General features: G+C 45.5%; 1 protein-coding gene across 13 annotated transcripts in view; it reads left to right on the top strand.

Annotated features, from left to right (window-relative positions):
• The first annotated feature begins 96 nt into the window (after positions 1-96).
• ADAT1 (adenosine deaminase tRNA specific 1) overlaps positions 97-19,236 on the top strand; it is a 49,971-nt gene continuing 30,831 nt past the window's right edge. For 6 of the 13 annotated variants that reach the window (XR_008621287.2, XR_008621286.2, XM_055099211.2 and 3 more), the window contains exons 1-8: positions 97-4,490; positions 5,275-5,336; positions 6,919-7,108; positions 7,405-7,473; positions 9,091-9,145; positions 10,464-10,594; positions 14,870-15,488; positions 18,738-18,883. Coding sequence is in view for 11 of the 13 variants with exons in the window: in XM_055099211.2 (XP_054955186.2) it covers positions 6,940-7,108; positions 7,405-7,473; positions 9,091-9,145; positions 10,464-10,594; positions 14,870-15,488; positions 18,738-18,883 (1,189 nt within the window). In the remaining 2 variants the exon portion in view is untranslated. Of the gene's footprint in view, positions 5,337-6,918; positions 7,109-7,404; positions 7,474-9,090; positions 9,146-10,463; positions 10,595-14,869; positions 15,489-18,737; positions 18,884-19,236 lie in introns of those variants that run through there. The other 7 variants (XM_014341848.4, XM_055099213.2, XM_034940745.3 and 4 more) reach the window with 5 other exon arrangements.

The following is a 19,236-nucleotide window of genomic DNA, read 5'->3' as shown; positions in this document are numbered from 1 at the left end:
TAGAATGTCACCTTTTTTTCCCAGACTTCTGGCCTAATGAATGTTTAGGATTTTACCATCTTATTCATTTAACAAATTTGTATTAATGTCTGCCCTGTGCCAGGCATTATTCTAAGAGATTGGGGACACAGCAGTGAACAAAAGCCAAGTTCCTGCTTTTGTGGAAATTGTATTCTTTCTTTGGGGTAGGGAGAAGAAGTAGACAAACAAAAAAACAAGTAAATACATGTTCTTTCTGGTGGTGGTATATACTAAGAAGAAAAATGGAGCAGGGTAAGGGGACAGAGGTGCTATTTTAGAGGTGGAAGGAACAGTGCTACTTTATGGTGGTCAGGAAGACCTCTGCTGGGCATTTCAGTAGAGGTCTGGAGACTGAGCTGGGGAGGTCTGTGGGAAAAGGCCATTCAGACTAAAGGACCATGTTTTTGAGGAATGGCAGAGGGTCTGGTGTGACTGGACAGGGATGAGTGAAGGTCAGTGAGGGGCCAGATCACGCAGGCCCCTGGAAGCCACTCAGAAAAGTATGTGTTTTCTGAGGGAAATGAGATACCATGGAAGGATTTTGAGCAGAGGAGTGTTTTTCAAGGATTATTCTAGTTTCTGTGTGGAGGACAAGAGCAACGAAGGGAAACCAGCTGAGCAGTCACCATGGGCTGAGGAGACAGTGGCTGCGACGTGTGTGGACCAGTGGAAATGGTTACAAGTGGTTGTACTTTGCCTGTGTTCCTGAGGGCAGAAGAATTTGGTGATGGGAATGTGGGTTGTGAGAAAAAGAAGCCAAAAATGATTTCAAGGTTTTGGACCTGAACAGCTGGAAGAAAGTTGCCCTCTACTGAGATGGGAAAAACAGGAAGTTCATGTTTCAGAGGGAAGGTTGGAAGTTTGGTTTTGGACATGTTAAATTTGACATGCCTGTTAGCCAGATGGAAATAGCAGAATGTTGAGTAATGAATCTGAAGTTTTCTCATTATTTTCAGCTCCATTCAATAGAGCTAAGAATGTGACAAGGGTGTGGCTGAGAGCCTGCCATGAAAGTGGAGCCCCTGTTTCCTGACACGGAGACAGCTGGGAAGACCTTTTTTCACATGACGGAAGACTTTACCTTCTGCACCTCAGCAAAACCTTTTCAAGCATCCCAGTTTGGGAGCAGCCAGTCTCCTTTCACAGAGCAGGTTTCTGTTTCTGTAGCTGGTAAAACAACCTAAGCATTCAGAATTGCCTAAATGAACTACCTCAGGCAGTGCGGAACATCCCTACCCCTGCTGGTGTTTAAGCAGTACGTGACCAGGTGGCATTTCAGAAGAAACATTTTCAGATGGCACATCCTCAGAAAGGGAGTGGTAACTAAAACGGGAGATAATCATCTCACCAAGGGAGGTGGTGGAAGGTCAAGGCCAGGTAAGGGATTAGGTTTCAGGTAATACTGTCAATGCAGACGATTGAAAAAGGCTACAAGGATTGATGATATCATGAGTGACTTTACAAAGTGGTTTAATGGAAGGATGGAGGCAGAAGCCAGCTGTCTGGTCTTAAGGAGGCTAGGGATAGAAAGGAACTGAGGCAGCAGTAGACAACTTGTATGTGAGGGTTGGCAGGAAAAATGACCAAGAGTTTGAAAGCTAGAAGGGACAGAAGGGTCATAAAGTCCCCATTTCTCTTCAAACAGTTGCAGGCTCACAATTTGCTAACTGCTTTGCTGGGGTGAGCAGAAACAGGCATGGTCTCAAACTTCATCAAGCATCTACACTTGTAAAGAAAATAGATATGTAATAAATCATCCTCCAAAATTGTATAAAATGGCAGCTCAGGTAAACGGTTTGAAGGAGAGGTCCATGGGGTGTTGAGAAACTATAATGGACATGGACCTAGTTAGAGGAGGTTTCTCTGAGGACATTAGATCTGAAGGGAAGAAGGCTTTCCATGGTATGGCAACAAGTGCAAAAGCCCTGTGGTAGGAAGGGACATGGAGACCAGTGAGAGTATAGAAGCCCAAAGAAATATGGCACCAGGTGAGGCAGCAAAGGGCTGGCCATGCAGGACTGTGAGCACTACTATGGGATTTTTGTCTGTATTTTAAGAGTACTGGGAAGCCAGTCAGGCATGGTGGCTCACGCCTGTAATCCCAGCACTTTGGGAGGTCAAGGCAGGCGGATCACTTGAGGTCTGGAGTTTGAGACCAGACTGACCAACAGGGTGAAACCCCGTCTCTACTAAAAATACAAAAATCAGCCCGGTGTTGTGGCATGTGCCTGTAATCCCAGCTACTGGGGAGGCTGAGGTAGAATTGCTTGCACCTGGGAGGCGGAGGTTGCAGTGAGCCGAGATTGTGCCACTGCGTTACAGCCTGGGCAAGAGAGTGAGACTCCATCTCAAAAAAAAAAAAAAGTACTGAGAAGGCATTCACTGAAGTATTATTTAAGCAGTAAATGTGTAGTAGTCACAAATCTGACACCAGATTTGCAGTTTGAAAAGATTAGTCTTGCTGCTCTGTGGAAAATGAATTGGAGTTAAGCAAGAAAAGGTGGAAGTTCAGAGATGAGTGTAGCAATCCAAGAGGAATACGATAGTGGCTTTTACTAGCGTATTGGCATGCAAGTGGAGAGAAATGGATGGATTCAAGAGATAGGAAGTAAGATCAACAGGACTTGGTAATGGATTGCACTGAGGGGATTAAGGGAAGGGAGATAACAAGGAACATGACTCACTTTTTAGTTACGCAACTAGATTGCTAGTAATACCAATCCCTGAGATAACCCTAGAAAAAGGTCTTTGATACCCCTTACCCCCACTGGAATATTTCTTAAAAGACAGAAGAGGCAGTCACTTGCAGATTAAAGATATTGGAGAGGAATGAGGAGCAAAGTCTTTGGCCTTGGAGGAGGGCCATGTCCCATTTCCTTTGAACTAGAGCGAAGGATGGGGTTGAGCAAGTTGCATAAATTTTTGAGGGGTAACAAAGAAAAATGAATTCTTTCATTTTTAGTAATAGAGGCATTCAGTTACTGGGTGATAAAGGCCCCTGAAGTATCCAGGCAGCTATATTACTTATTCCCGGCAAATCCAAAGGTTTTTAGACCTGTTCTGTCCACTACACTGTAGTAGTACTGTACTACAGTAGCCACTAGCCACATGTGACTATCCAGCATCTGAAATGTGGCTGATCCAAATTGGGATGTATTCTAAGTGTAACACACACCAGATTTCTTAAACTTCGCATTAAAAACAGAACAGAACATAAGTATTTTTTAAAATATTGAGACTGGGCAGCCAGGTGCGGTGGCTCACGCCTGTAATCCAGCACTTTGGGAGGCCGAGGCGGGCAGATCACGAGGTCAGGAGATCGAGACCATCCTGGCTAACATGGTGAAACCCCGTATCTACTAAAAATACAAAAATTAGCCTGACGTGGTGGCGGGCACCTGTAGTCCCAGCTACTCGGGAGGCTGAGGCAGGAGAATGGCGTGAACCTGGGAGGCGGAGCTTGCAGTGAGCAGAGATTGCGCCACTGCACTCCAGCCTGGGTGCCAGAGCGAGACTCCGTATCAAAAAAAAAAAAAAAAAAAAAAAAAAAAAAAAAAATATATATATATATATATATATATATATGAGAGAGAGACAGACAGACAGACCCCGGGCATCGTGACTCACGCCTGTAATCCCAGCACTCTGGGAGGTTGAGGCGGGCGGATCACTTGAGGTCAGGAGTTAGAGACCAGCCTGGTAACATGGCAAAACCCCGTCTCTACTAAAAATAACAAAAATTAGCCGGGTGTGATGGCGGGCGCCTGTAATCCCAGCTACTTGGGAGGCTGAGGCAGGAGAATCACTTGAAGCCAGGGGGCGGAGGTTGCAGTGCGCCGAAATCGCGCCGCTTCCAGCCTGGGCGACAAAGCGAGACTCCATCTCAAAAAATTTTTTGATTATATGTTGAAATAATACTATTTGGGATGTATGGGTTAAATAAAATATATATGATTGTTTCTATTTTGACTTTTTTAATGAGGCTACTGGAAATTTTTAAATTACGTATATGGTTCGAATTATATATCTATTGGACAGTGATGTTACAGATAGAAATACAGCATAGTCAGGAGAATCGCTTGAACCGGGAGGCGAAGGTTGCAGTGAGCCGAGATCGCGCGTCTACACTCCAGCCTGAGCAACAGAGCAAGACTCCGTCTCAAAAAAAAAAAGAAAAAGAAAAAAATTCAGCCGAGTGCTGCAAGATACGTCATTCTAGTTGAAGGCATATCTAAGCCAACAAGCGGCTCCCATCATCCGGTTTCACGCCTCTCTAAGACGCAGCCAGGGCTGCGGGACTTGAAGCGCGGGAATCTCGGCCCTGGCACCGACTCCCCCGAAAAACTACAAGGCCCGGCATGCACTGCGCGCCACTGGGAGCGGGAGCCGGAAGGAACCGGCGCTTTGTGACGTCACGTCCGCCTTACCGGCGGATTAAGCTCTGTTTCTTCTAGGCGCGTGTCCTGAAGGTGGGAGGGGAGCGTCCGCGAGGCGCTGGGGCGACGGGGCAGGTTTATCCGGGCTAACTTTGCCGAGTCTGTTTTTGAGGGAAGAGGTTGTGAGGATCGTATCTTCCGGGACGCGTTTCACGTGGGAAGGCGCTCCACGCCTTGAACTGTCAGCAGCCGGCGCCTGAAGAGCTCCTGCCGTGGGCGGGCGCGGGGCCTCTGGCCTGGCAGCCGCAGGACCCAATGGATCAGGCGCTCACGCTGTTGTCACTGCATGGCTTCAGTGCCTTGCCTGGCACCTCCTATCCTGTAACTGGCCGACTCGGGGTCCCACCCAGGCTTCTCCAGCGGCCGGGAAGGGGCTCTGCTTCCGGAAGTGTTTAGGAAGGGAGCCAGCGTAAAGCAGGAGTCCCTTCCTCCAAGCATCGCTGAAGCCTTTTCTCCCCTGGCAGCCGACTTCTTTTTCTTTGGAAAGGACGTCAGGTTTTTTAGCTTGTTGAAACTGTTCAGAGATGCGGTCTTGTGGGCAAATAAATGCCTGTTTAGCTGAGCTGTTATTTTCAGCTAAGAAGTTCTTCAAGTTTTCAAGATCTAGGAGGGGGTGTAGGCTCGAATTATAATGGACCCAGTGTAGCAAAACATTTATTCATTTAAACAATTGTGCATGCTCATTCAGACGCACTACCTGAGTGAGATGATGCCGTTCTGGGCTGCTTCATCTTAAAGAGAGTCACTGTTTCTTCTGGCAACTTCTACCTGCCTTGCCTATCGAGGTTTGTGAATTGCACCTCTGGTTTAATTTCAGGTCGATGGCCGGGTGGTCTTCATAAACTATACTGCCTTGTGATGCCTCCCTAGAAATGAGAGGTGAGTCCTTTCCAAACGAGGATTCTAGGATCTCATGCTTTCTTTTCTTGACAAGGCTTGCCCTGGCCCTCTGACTTTCAAGTCACAGGGTCTCACTTCCTGCAGATTTTTGTTTTAAATCACTGTGGTCTGATTTACCAGTAGCATTCACTACAGTAGCGAGCCTGCACGTTGCGCTGCAGGGGATTCATAACAATACCATCTTTCAAAAGCTGCATGCACTGGAGCTCAGGAAAGCCTTTTTTGTTTTTTTGAGAGGGAGTCTCGCTCTGTCACCCAGCCTGGAGTGCAGTGGCACAATCTCGGCTCATTGCGACCTCCGCCTCCCGGGTTCAAGCGATTCTCCTGCCTCAGCCTCCCGAGTAGCTGGGACTACAGGCACGCGCCATCACGCCCGGCTAATTTTTTTGTATTTTCAGTAGAGACAGGGTTTCACCACGTTGGCCAGGCTGGCCTCGAACTCCTGACCTCAGGTGAGCCACCGCGCCCGGCCTTCAGTTTGGTTTTACAGTGCTTAGCTATGTCTATCACAAGCTCATCTTCTACTGGGAAGCTTTTTGTATAATTGAGTCCAAATGAGATCAGGATGTGCCTAGTGAGCATTGATAGGGCCAAGAGTGAGAGATTTCCCTGCAAAGTATCCGAGGGATCTGCTTGATGGTTTTTTAATTCATGGCTTTCTATGCCCATTACAGCCCTCCCCCTTTCACCCCCACCACCAGGTAGCTCAAGGCAAATTAACCAGGAAAATCATCAAATGTTATTTTTTGTAATAGTAATCACAGTTGACCTTAATTATGCTCAACATAGTAGCAATTGCTTTTTATAAGTATTACTTATTTAACCCTCACAGTAACCCTAAGTATTATTTAATCTTCACAATAATCTAAATAGGTTAGATACTATTATTATCACTATTTTGACAGATGAGGAAACAGACCCAGCAAGGTTAAGTAGTCTATTCAGCATCACAGTTAATTTGTGGCAAAGCCAAAATTAGAACCCAGAAAGGGTGAATCCAAAGCCCACACCCTTAGGTAGAGCTCTATGAGAACACGTAACTGCTGAGAAACATTTCAGTGGGGATTTACTAGGGGGCGGTAGAGAAACACTCTGCTGTAGGGGAAAGGAGAAAAATAAAATGCCTGGAAAAAGAAGACAGATAAGAACATCTGTCCAGAAAGATAAACCTTATACAGTGAAGGTCTGCCCAAAGCAAGTGAGTCTGCAACCCTTTACATGCCGTTTCCAATGAAAATTGGAGTAGTGAGGACATTTCCTTCTCATGTCCTTTAATGTTGAGTAGAGGATACAGACTCCTTAGAAATGTATCAGATATATAACATTAAAAAAAACTTGAAACAATAATTTTGGGGATTGGTAGAATTTGGGGTTTCTTTGATCTTTCATTAAAGATGAAAAGGGGGCAGGGAGATAGTAGAAGAAAATGATCCATAGAGTTCCAGATAGGGAAACCTCAGTCTGCTCCATTTGAAAGACTCGAAGCACGGATATAAGAGGCTGTAGCATCGTGCACTGGTTCTCCTTTCCGTACTTCTGATGGTTGTGGTTTTTGATCAAGGTCTCAATACCATCTCAGACCATGTGGACCGCGGATGAGATTGCTCGGCTATGCTATGAACACTATGGGATCAGGCTGCCCAAGAAGGGGAAGCCTGAGCCAAACCATGAGTGGACATTATTGGCAGCCGTGGTGAAGATACAATCTCCAGCTGACAAGGCCTGCGACACCCCTGATAAGCCGGTGCAAGGTGAGACTTTTTCTTCTTGGCATGCTCCTCACTGTGAGAGATGGTAAAATTATGCATTGCTGTACTGTGCGGGTACAGTCGTGGGTAGGGTGTGAACTACGATGTTAGGCATGTGTGCTTGTCCTCTGCTAGGTGACGCAGTACCTCTGATGGCGGGAGACCGCCATGCTGGAACCGCAGACCTTGGTTGAGTGGGCCTCTGGGAATCCCCTGAAGGAGTGTGCAGGCTGATCACACCTGAACACCGGGGAACATTCCGTTTCTCAGAACTCACACGATTTGTTTTTTTCCCACAGTGACAAAGGAAGTTGTATCAATGGGAACAGGAACAAAATGCATAGGCCAGTCCAAAATGAGGAAGAACGGTAAGCACGGGTGGGAATCTAAACAAAGATTTAGCTTGAAACCAGTGTCCATGTTTTACTCTCCTTGTCAGGGAAGAAGGGCCATGTCAGTTGAGGTGCATGGCATTTGTTTCCTACTGACTATCAGTCCAGTTGGAAGGACAGTACTCACTTGGAGAATGGAAATCCACCATCAAAGCGGAGGCCTCTAGGAACATGCTTTCCGAATAACTGAAAGTTAACCAGTATTTTCATGCTCAAACCACAGAGTCCCTGGGTTTTGCTATTCCACATTAGGTCTGGAAGGCTTTGGGGCTCTATAGCAGGTAGAGGATGCAGCTTGAGTGGCTTCTGAAGCCCAAGAAAGCAATCTTTTTTCTTTTTTTGACCCGGAGTCTCGCTCTGTCACCCAGGCTGGAGTGCAATGGTGCAATCTCGATTCACTGCTCTGCAATCTCCCCTTCCTGGGTTTAAGCGATTCTCCTGCCTCAGCAGGCCCCACCATCACACCCAGCTAATTTTTGTATTTTTGTAGAGACGGGGGTTTCACCATGCTGGCCAAGCTAGTCTTGAACTCCTGACCTCAGGTGATCTGCCCACATTGGCCTCCCAAAGTGCTGGGATTAAAGGTGTGAGCCACCGCACCTGGTAAGCAATCTTGAATGACAGGAAGCTTTGGGCCTCAACAAGAATATGAAAATTCCTTAGAGATCTGGGGGTTTTTATTTGTCTGTTTCGTTGGTTTTTTTTTTTTAAGAGACAGGGTCTCACTGAAGTATGGTGGTACTATCATAGCTCACTGCAGCCTTGAACTCCTGGGCTCAAGTGATCCTCCCACTTCAGCTTCCTGAGTAGCTGGACTACAGGTGTGCACAGCTATGCACACCTATGTGCAGCTAATTTTTTTCATTTTTATTTTGTAGAGATTTGGTCTCACTGTGTTAGCCAGGCTGGTCTCAAACTCCCAGCCTCAAGCTATCCTCCTGCCTTGGCCTCCCAAAGTGCTGGGATTACAGGCATGAGCCATTGCGTCCCTGGCCGAGATCTGGGGTCTTTACCTCTTCTAGCTAGCAGGTTCCTCTTTGAGTTGGCTTCTACCATTCTCCTTGCCTTAACCTCCTGTATATGAGGAACCTGTTCCAGTATCACTGTGGATTGGATTAGATGGAATTGTACCACCATGAGCACAAGTAGGATACTTCTGTACAAAAGATCTAGACCCTTGTTCTCTGAATGAGGTTTTTCTATAAATTAATCTTTCTCAACTGGGGGTGATTTGCACCCCAGGGGACATTTCGCAATGTCTAGAGACATTTTTAGTTGTCACAACTGAGGGAGGGGTGCTAGTGTCATCTCACGGGTAGAGGCCAGGAATACTACTAATAAACAGTCTACAGTGTATGTATGGAATAGACCCCCCACAACAAAAAATTTTCTGGCCCAAAATGTCTACAGTGCTGGGTTGAGAAACCCTGCACCTGATGCATTGTTATTCATGATTGTGGTACCTTCTGGCAAAGCTCTCCAGGAGCTACATGGCCATCCTGGGTGCTGGTGGGACTGCTGTGTTCTGCTTCTAGGAACCAGACCCTCTCCAGCTTCCATATGTCTTCACCTGGTGTCCTATCTTTGCCGCAGGAGATATCCTCAATGATAGCCATGCTGAGGTCATAGCCAGAAGGAGTTTCCAAAGGTAAAGCCATATCTCCAGAGTATGGTTCAGCAGGACTGGGGTGGGAGTCCCGGAATTTACTTTTTTTTTTTTTTTTTTCTGGAGACGGAGTCTTGCTCTGTTGCCCAGGCTGGAGTGCAGTGGCATGATCTCAGCTCACTGCAACCTCCGCCTGCTGGGTTCAAGCAATTCTCCTGCCTCAGCCTCCCAAGTAGCTGAGACTACAGGCCCGTGCCACCATGCTCAACTAATTTTTTGTGTTTTTAATAGAGATGGGGTTTCACCATGCTGGCCAGGCTGGTTTTAAACTCCTGACCTCATTATCCACACGCCTCAGCCTCTCAAAGTGCTGGGATTACAGGTGTGAGCCACCGCGCCTCGCCCAGAATTTACATTTCTAATAAGCTCCTAGGTAATACGGATGATATTAGTCTGTAAACTACACTTTGAGTAGTAATGTGGTCTAGACTAGTGGTTCTCTCTCTCTTTTTTTTTTTTTTTTTTTTTGGACACAGGGTCTTGCTCTGTCACCTAGGCTAGAGTGCAGTGATGTGATCTCAGCTCATTGCAGCCTTGGCCTCCTGGGACTCAAGCAAGCCTCCCACCTCAGCCTCCTGAATAGCTGGGGTTACAGGCGCATGCCACCACACCCAGCTAACTTTTCCTGTTTTTTGTTTTTTTTTTTAAAGACAGGGTGTCACTATGCTACCCAGGCTGGTGTTGGATTCCTGGGGCTCAAGCGATCCTCCTGCCTCAGCCTCCTAAAGTGCCGGATTTACAGGCATGAGTCACAATCCTGGCCTGGACTAGTGGTACTCAAACTTGATTGTGCATCAGAAGAACCTAGAAGGCTTGTTAAAACCCAGATTGCTGAGCCCACCACAGAGATTCTGATTCAGCATATCTAGGGTGGAACCTCAGAAATTGGGTTTCTTCTTTCTTTTTTATTTTTCTAAAAAAAAAAAAAAAAAAGAAACAAAAATAGAGTCTCACTCTGTCACCCAAGCTGAAGTACAGTGGCAGAATCATAGCTCACTACAGCCTCAAACTCCTGGGTTTAAGCAGTCTTCCTGCCTCAGTCTCCCAAGTAGCTGGGGTTACAGATATGAGCCACCGAGGCCAGTTGAAACTGGAGGTCTAACAAATTCCCAGGTGATGCTGATGCTGCTGGTACAGGGACCACACTTTGAGAATCACTGGTCTAGAGCATTCTCATAATTCCCCATCACTACCAGTCCCATTAGTCTACAGTAAGCTGTCTTAGTAATCACCCAACCAGAGGCTTTCCCCTTACCACAGAGATTGGTTGTTCATCCTAATAACATCTTGCAACCCTTAGGTACCTTCTCCACCAACTCCAGTTGGCAGCCACCCTGAAAGAAGATAGCATCTTTGTCCCAGGAACTCAAAAAGGAGTGTGGAAACTTAGACGAGACCTCATTTTTGTGTTTTTCTCCAGCCATACACCCTGTAAGTATATTCAAGCCTTTGGATTAATGTTACATGAACTACTTCCTTATGTTTGTGTTATCCATAGGTAGGTTTTTTCCTAAAAAGCACTAATGGCTGAAGTAGCCACAGGTAGTCACAAGTAGCCACGAGTAGTGACAGTGCCTTTTTATGACAGGCTAGTGTACCTAATCACTTCTAAAGGTTTCATCTAAAGAGAAGACAGAGGCAAGGGGTGCAGAGTCTCACTCATACTATTAGTCAATTCTCAGAATCAGGATTAGGAGCGTAAGGCTGAAACCTCACAAGATGTGAAGCCAACATGGGGCTTGGAAGTCCTATAGTGACTTATCCTAAAACTCATTTCATTCATTTAGTCATTGAACAAATACTTTCTACTATTTGTCAGGCACGATATGACATACTGAGTATACAGAAATGAATAAGACTAGCATATTGCTTACCTTCCTAGTCTTTTAGGAAATGTAGACAGTCAGGGTTAGTTAGGGTAAATTTTGGTGGGTTATAAGGGTATGTTCAGGTGCTATGGTTGCATAAGACAGGAAGCCCTAGCCTGGGGTGAGGGGGGCGTCATTTCCGTCTTTTGTTTTTCTTTCTTAAAAATTGAAAATAACTTCTACCTTTTGTGGGTAACAACTCAGGATGGCAGCAAAATTTTCTCACCCTAAAAACTTTGAAATAAGGATATAAGATTAAACTTTAAAACTTTTAAGCTTTAAAGCTAACACATGCAATTAGAGCAGAGATAAGAAATCACTATGAAGAAATAGAATAGCTGTGTAGATTTGATCATAACTCAAATTGAAAATATAGATATAGCTTAAGAAAGAATGAGGCCAGGCACGGTGGCTCACACCTGTAATGCCAGGACTTTGGGAGTCCGAGGCGGGCAGATCACTTGAGGTCGAGAGTTCCAGACCAGCCTGACCAACATGGAGAAACCCCATCTCTACTAAATATACAAAATTAGCTGGGCATGGTGGTGCATGCCTGTAATCCCAGCTACTCGGGAGGCTGAGGCGGGAGAATCATTTGAACCCGGGAGGCAGAAGTTGCAGTGAGCCGAGATTGCGCCATTGCACTCCAGCCTGGATGACCGGGCAAGACTCAGTCAAAAAGAATGGAAAAAAAAAAAAAAGAGAGAGAAGAAACAAAGAGTATGAGAAAAGAGTTTAAGAGTCCAAGCCCAGAAAAATGACAGGTAGGCAGCACTCATCCTTGCTCTGTTCTTAGCCGTAAGGGCCCTAGTCCAAGGCCCAAAGGATGTTTCCTAATCACCTCCTCTCAAGCTGTAATATGCACATGAATCTCCTGAAGAACATGCAGATTGAGATTTATTAGGTCTGGAGTGGGGCCTGAGGTTCTGCATTTCTAGCCAACTCCCAAGGCATGCCAGCAGTATGGGTCCATAGACCACACATTGAGTAGCTAGGACCGGGATGATCCCAGTGACAGCTATAGCCTTATTGTGGAGAAAGAAGCATCTGAGGATCACAGCCTGATGGCCTAATCCAAACTTGTCTAACCCACGGCCTGCCTGGCTACATGCAGCCCAGGACGGCTTTGAATGTGGCCCAAGACAAATTCTTAAACTTTCTTAAAACGTTATGAGATTTTTCTTGCGATTTTTTTTTTTTTTTTTTTTTTAGCTCATCAACTATCCTTTGTGTTCGTGTATTTTGTGTGTGGCCCAAGACAATTTTTATTCTTCCAATGTGGCCCAGGGAAGCCAAAATACTGGACACTTATGGAGTTTGATTAGGCCCTTATCAAACTCCTTAAGTCAGTGGTCAACAAACAGGTACTGATCTGTGAGAACAGTCCCTGAAAAAAACCAAGAAAGCTCAAGACTATGTAGTGAATTTTGCAAAACTAATTTCTTTCACTTTAAAGGAAATGAGAGTTTTTTTTTTAAGTGATGGCGATTGAATTTTTTTTTTTTTTTTCTCGATCTCGGCTCATTGCAATCTCCACCTCCCGGGTCCAGGCGATTCTCCTGCCTTGGCCTCCCAAGTAGGTGGGAATATAGGCATGCGCCACTACGCCCGGCTAATTTTTTTGTATTTTTAGTAGAAACAGGGTTTCACCACATTGGCCAGGCTGGTCTCGAACTCTTGACCTCTAGTGATTCGCCCACCTCAGCCTCCCAAAGTGCTGGGATTACAGGCGTGAACCACTGCGCCTGGCTGGTAATTGAGATTTTTAAAGATCTTCCTTGATGGAATAAAAAGTTGCCAACCCTCTGTTCATCTTAAAAATCTTCAGGAAATTTTGCTGGTAATCTTTTAAAATGTGATGTCCTCCCATGGTTTGTCTGCAGAGAGAGAGAGAACATTACCTAGAGAATGTGCCTCTCTGGCTCCCTTGGCATTTACATCCTATGAGTAATTAATCATTTGTTGGCTGGGTTAGCTACTTCAGGCTCTTACTTATGAGTTTTATTAGCATGAGTCAGGCTCTTGCATTCAGGCATTCTGTCAAGATCCAATTTCCAAGCCTGCAGAGTGGGAGATGGACCCTCGTGAGTTCTCCAAAGTCACTGTGACCTTGTGAGGTCTCTGGAAGTCAGCCAGCCAACCTCTCCAGATGTATTCCCACTTCTGTATCTCTTGCCTTTCCCACTCTTGAGTTATAAAGATTACAGATGTATTATTTATACACTTTAGAAAAGCAACACTCATCAGGTTAGTGTTTGAAGAAATCTTTCGCTTCTCAAGGGAGAGCTGTGGTTCTTACTGACCTCTAGTTTTCTTCTGTTTCCTGTAAGGACAGAGGAGGTCAGAAATCTCTAAACCAGCAAGAGGAAACACTGGAAATTTTGGAAACATTGGTTTAGACTAGGTGTGTAATTTACTTTAGAGTCTTTACTGTGGGGCCATGCATCATAAAATCTCCAAGATGGGGAAATTCTGAGCAATGGTTGCCAAATTTCTTTTCCTTTTTTTTTGAGACGGAATCTCCCTCTGTCACCCAGGCTGGAGTGCAGTGGCGCAATCTTGGCTCACTGCAACCTCCACCTCCTGGTTTCAAGCGATTGTTCTGCCTTAGCCTCCCGAGTAGCCGGGACTACAGGTGTGCGCCACCACACCCAGCTAATTTTTGTATTCTTAGTAGAGACAGGGTTTCACCATATTGGCCAGGCTGGTCTCGAACTCCTCACCTCGTGATCCGCCCACCTCGGCCTCCCAAAGTGCTGGGATTACAGGCATGAGCCACCGTGCCCTGCCTGCCAAATTTCTTTATGAAATAAACCACCCACTTTTGTTTTCCAAAGCATCTTAGGGAATAGCATTTCACAAAATGCACTTGGGAAACCTTGTTCATTCTAAGCCAGTGGTTCTCAGTTTGGAAAGTTTTGCTCCCCAGGAGACTTTTGGCAACATCTGGAGACATTCTTTATTTTCATACTGGGACTGGTAGTGCTATTGGCATTTAGTCGGTAGAGACCAGGTATGCTGCTGAATATTCCGTAATGTACAGGACAGCCGCCACAGCAAAGAGTGATACAGTCCAAAGTGTCATTAGTGGCCGGGCACGCTGGCTCACACCTGTAATCCCAGCACTTTGGGAGGCCAAGGTGGGCGGATCACTTGAGGTCAGGAGTCACTTGAGGTCAAGACCAGCCTGGCCAACATGGTGAAACCTCGTCTCTACTAAAAATACAAACGTTAGCCAGGCATGGTGATGTGTGCATGTAATTCCAGCTACTCGGGAGGCTGAAGCAGGAGAATGACTTGAACCCAGGAGGTAGAGATTGCAGTGAGCCGAGATCACCCCACTGCACTCCAGCCTGGGCAACAGAGCCAGACTGCATGTCAAAAAAATGTCATTAGTACCATGGTTGAGAAACCCTGGTCTAAACCCGTTTTTCCAAAACTTCCTAGTGATAAAAATTAGCTCAGATCTTTGTTAAAATATTCCATTTTGCGTGCCCTTCTCCAGAAATTCCAACTCACTGGGTCCAGGTTAGAGTCTTCAACAAGAGCCCTAGAGGATTCTTATTAGGGAATTGTGTGCATGTGCTCTTAACTCATCTCAGGTCAGCTGGGAGAATAGATGAAGTCAGTAGTTATCAAACTTGAGCTTGCATCAGAATCACCTGGAGAGCTTGTTAAAAACACACTGCTGGGCTCTGCCTCCAGAGTTTCTGATTCAGCAGGTCTACTGTGGGTCCCAAGAGTTTGCATTTCTGATGAATTCCCAAGAGATCCCATTGTGGCTGGTCCAGGGACCTCACTTGAGAACCATTTGTTTAAGTGGGTTCATTCTCTGCAGGTGGGGATGCCTCCATCATTCCGATGCTTGAGTTTGAAGATCAGCCTTGCTGTCCTGTCTTCAGAAATTGGGCCAACAACTCATCAGTAGAAGCCAGTAGTAACCTGGAAGCTCCTGGAAATGAAAGAAAATGTGAAGACCCTGACAGTCCTGTAACCAAAAAGATGAGGCTTGAGCCTGGGACTGCAGCCAGGGAGGTCACCAACGGAGCAGCGCACCATCAGAGTTTTGGCAAGCAGAAAAGTGGCCCAATCTCACCAGGCATCAACAGCTGTGATCTCACTGTAGAGGGACTGGCTACTGTCACCAGAATAGCCCCTGGTAGTGCCAAAGTGATAGACGTTTATAGAACTGGAGCCAAGTGTGTACCTGGAGAAGCTGGAGACTCCGGGAAGCCGGGTGCTGCGTTTCACCAGGTGGGGCTGCTCCGAGTGAAGCCAGGCCGTGGAGACAGAACACGCTCCATGTCCTGTAGTGACAAGATGGCCCGATGGAACGTCCTCGGATGCCAAGGGGCACTGTTGATGCACTTCCTGGAAGAGCCCATCTACCTGTCAGCTGTGGTCATTGGGAAGTGCCCATACAGCCAGGAAGCCATGCAGAGAGCACTGATTGGAAGGTGAGAGGGTAGGGAGGGCTCAATTGGAACAGTCATTCCAAGAGGCAGTCTGAGAGTAAGGCCTAAGAGCATTCAGAATCTCCATACCTTTTGATCCAGCAGTTCCACTTCCAGGAATTTGTCTTAAGGAAATAATTAAAGTATTTGAAATTTAGCTTTGTATATAATTTTTTTTTTTTTTTTGAGACGGAGTCTTGCTCTGTCACCCAGGCTGGGGTGCAATGGCATGCTCTGGGCTCACTGCAGCCTCCGCCTCCTGGGTTCAAGCGATTCTCCTGCCTCAGCTTCATGAGTAGCTGGGACTACAGGCATGTGCCACCACGCCTGGCTAATTTTTGTATTTTTAGTAGAGACGGGGTTTCACCATGTTGGTCAGGCTGGTCTCAAACTCCTGACCACAGGTGATCCACCCACCTCGGCTTCCCAAAGTGCTGGGATTACAGGTGTGAGCCACCGCGCCTGGCTAATAATTTTTTTAAAGAAGAAAAAGTAAACAACTGAAATGCCCAGTAATAGGAAATTAAGTGTTTTCTTTGTTGTTAAAAATAGTATTGATGAATGGCTGGGCATGGTGGCTCACGACTGTAATGCCAGCACTTTGGGAGGTCGAGGGGGGCGGATTGCTTGAGCACAGAAGTTCTAGACCAGCCTAGGTAACATGGGGAAACCCCGTCTTTACAAAAAATACAAAAACTAGCCAGATGTGGCATGCACCTGTAGTCCTAGAATAGGGCAGCTGAGGCAGGAGGATCACCTGACCCTGGGAAGATTGAGGCTGCAGTGAACCAAGGTCATTCCACTGCACTCCAGCCTGGGTGACAGACCCTGTCTCAAATAAAATAATAATATTGATGAATATTTAATATGGAAACATGTCTATACTGTTTAAAGAACAGTTTAGAAGATAAAAAGCCAATTTTGGTCTTAAAGTACATCCACACATAAGAAAAATTATAAGAGGATGAGCGCTAAGGTATTATTAATAATCTCTGAGTTGTATTATGGGTGGTTTTTTCTTCTTTGTTTTTAATATATTTTCTGATTTTTCTACAGTGCACATACATTGCCATTATATATGTCTTTTAACCCTAAACATTAGTTTGGGGCTTTCAAAATGTTTTTGTAGCGACAAGGTTTCACTGGGTCTCACCCAGGCTGGAGTGCAGTGGTACAATCATAGTTTACTACAGCCTCCAGTTCCTGAGCTCAAGTGATCCTCCTGCCTCAACCTCCCGAATAGCTAAGATTACAGGCAGAAGCCACCACACTTGGCTGATTTTTAAATTTTTTTTGTAGAGACGGGGTGTTGTTGGGTTACCCAGGCTGGTCTTGAACTCCTGGCCTTAAGTAATTCTCCCACCTTGGCCTGCCACAGTGTTGGGATTATAGGTGTGAGCCACCTCACCCAGCCCTAAACATTAGTTTTAATTTTTTTAAAGTTAAAAGTCAAAAGATGACCACTCAAGTGTGGTCTCCCTAAAGGAGGCAGCCAAACTCAATGCTATAGGAAATGAGGGCAGGGCAAAGCCATGGCCAGGGAAGCCTCATAGGCCCATATCAAATGTGAAGCCTCAAGATATGGTCCAGCAATTCCACTCCTAGGTACAACCCAAAATAAATGAAAACATACATTCACACAAGTAGGCCAGGTACAGTAGCTCATGCCTATAATCCTAGCATCTTGGGAGGCCAAGTCAGGCAGATTGCTTGAGTCCAGGAGTTCAAGACCAACCTGGTCAACATGAGGAAACCCTGTCTCTACAAAAAATACAAAACTCAGCCAGGCGTGGTGGCACACACTTGTAGTCCCATCTGCATGGGGAGCTGATGTGGGAGGATCACCAGAGCCACGGGATGTTGAGGCTGCAGTGAACCGTGATTTCACCACTGCACTCCATCCTAGACAACAGAGTGAAACCCTGTCTCCAAAAAAAAAAAAAAGTATATATGTATATAACAAAAACCCGTACATAAATGTTCACAACAGCATTATTCATAATAGACAAAAAGACAAATGTCCGTTAGTGGATGAATGGATAAATCCAATGTGATATATCCATACAATGGACTATGATTCAGCCATAAAAAGGACTGAAGTACTGTTACATGCTGCAGCATGGATGAACTTGAAAACATAATGCTAAGTGAAAGAAATTACATATTCTATAATTTTATTTATGTGAAATATCTAGAACAGGCAAATCCATAAAGACAGATAATAGCTTAGTAGTTACCACAGGCTAGGTGCTGTGGCTCATGCCTGTAATGCCAGCACTTTGGGAGGCTGGAGTGGGAGGATCGCTTGAGCCAAGGAGTTCAAGACCAGCCTAGGCAATATGGCAAAACCCCCATCTCTACAAAAAATTTAAAAATTAGTCGGACATGATGGTGCATGCCTGTAGTCTCAGCTACTTGGGAGGTGGAGGTGGGAGGATCGCTTGAGACCAGGGGGCAGAAGTTGCAGTGAGCCGAGATCATGCGACTGCACTCCAGTCTGAGCAACAGAGACCCTATCTCAAAAAAACAAAAAATTTAAGTGGTTACCAGGGAATAGAGAGTGAATGCTGGTACAAGGTTTCTTTCTGGGGTGATGAAAATTCCTTGAATTACATTACCATGATAGTTGTGCAGTTCTATGAATATGCTAAAAACAATTGAATTATCCACTTTAAATGAGTAAATTTTATGGTATGTGAACTATATCCCTATGAAGATGTTGGTTTTTTGTTTTTTTTTTAAAAAGCCAACCCTAGGCACTGTGCCTGGGATGTTTTCTGTTTTTCCTATTCTGGTACTTGCAGTTGCTATCTGCTTCATTCTAGACCAGCATCATGTTGGCATCTAGTTTGTTCAGAGATACAAGAGAAAAAAATGAAGCTTTTATAAATAGGATAATTTTGGGTTTTGGTGTGTTTGAAGGATTCCCTAGGAAGCAGGTGCCAACACATTAATGTTTCTGCTTAAACTTTTCAAGTTTCTCAAAGCCTATATCAGGAATGGAGTTTGGTGTTACATCCCTGAAGGGTGTTGACTTGATTCTTAGTTATCCCTGCAGATTGAGGGAGAAGGATCTTCTTCCAGCCATGAGGTGCTTACAGTCTCGATTCTATTCTGAAACACTGTCTGCCCAAATAAATAAACAAATCCCCACACCTGCTAAGGCTCAGGGGTGATGATGTGAGCCACAATCCTAGATACGGTTTCCTCTAGGCATGCACCTAAACTGAATGCATTTTCCCTTGTATTTAGGTGTCAGAATGTGTCTGCTTTACCAAAAGGCTTCGGAGTTCAAGAACTAAAAATACTGCAGTCAGATTTACTATTTGAACAGAGCCGCAGTGCAGTGCAGGCCAAAAGGGCTGACAGCCCAGGTCGACTTGTTCCTTGTGGGGCAGGTAAGAGATCCAGGTTAGACCTGCCCTGGAGTAACTGCTCCCCTGACTGAGAGTGGCCCCAGAGGGTCTGCATCCTCCCAGCCTAGGAAGGCAGTTCACCACTCTAGTGGCCGGTAGTGTGGGCTTTAGAGACACCCATACTGGGTCAGGTTCATGCTCTTGTGACCCCCGGCATGTTATTTACCCTCCCTTGGCCTCAGTTTCTTTGTCTTCAGATTAGAAGAATATCATTTATCAGGGTTATTGGGAAGATTCAGTGAGAAATTCTGTTTAATGCATTTACTCTGTGCCCAGCAAATAATAAATGCTCAGTGATTGTTAGCTATCATAATAATAATGAATTATGAACCATT

Source organism: Pan paniscus, chromosome 18, assembly GCF_029289425.2.
Source record: "Pan paniscus chromosome 18, NHGRI_mPanPan1-v2.0_pri, whole genome shotgun sequence".
Classification (NCBI taxonomy): domain Eukaryota; kingdom Metazoa; phylum Chordata; class Mammalia; order Primates; family Hominidae; genus Pan; species Pan paniscus.
The sequence above is the reverse complement of the archived record's forward strand: the minus strand, read 5'-3'. Positions and strand labels throughout refer to the sequence as shown.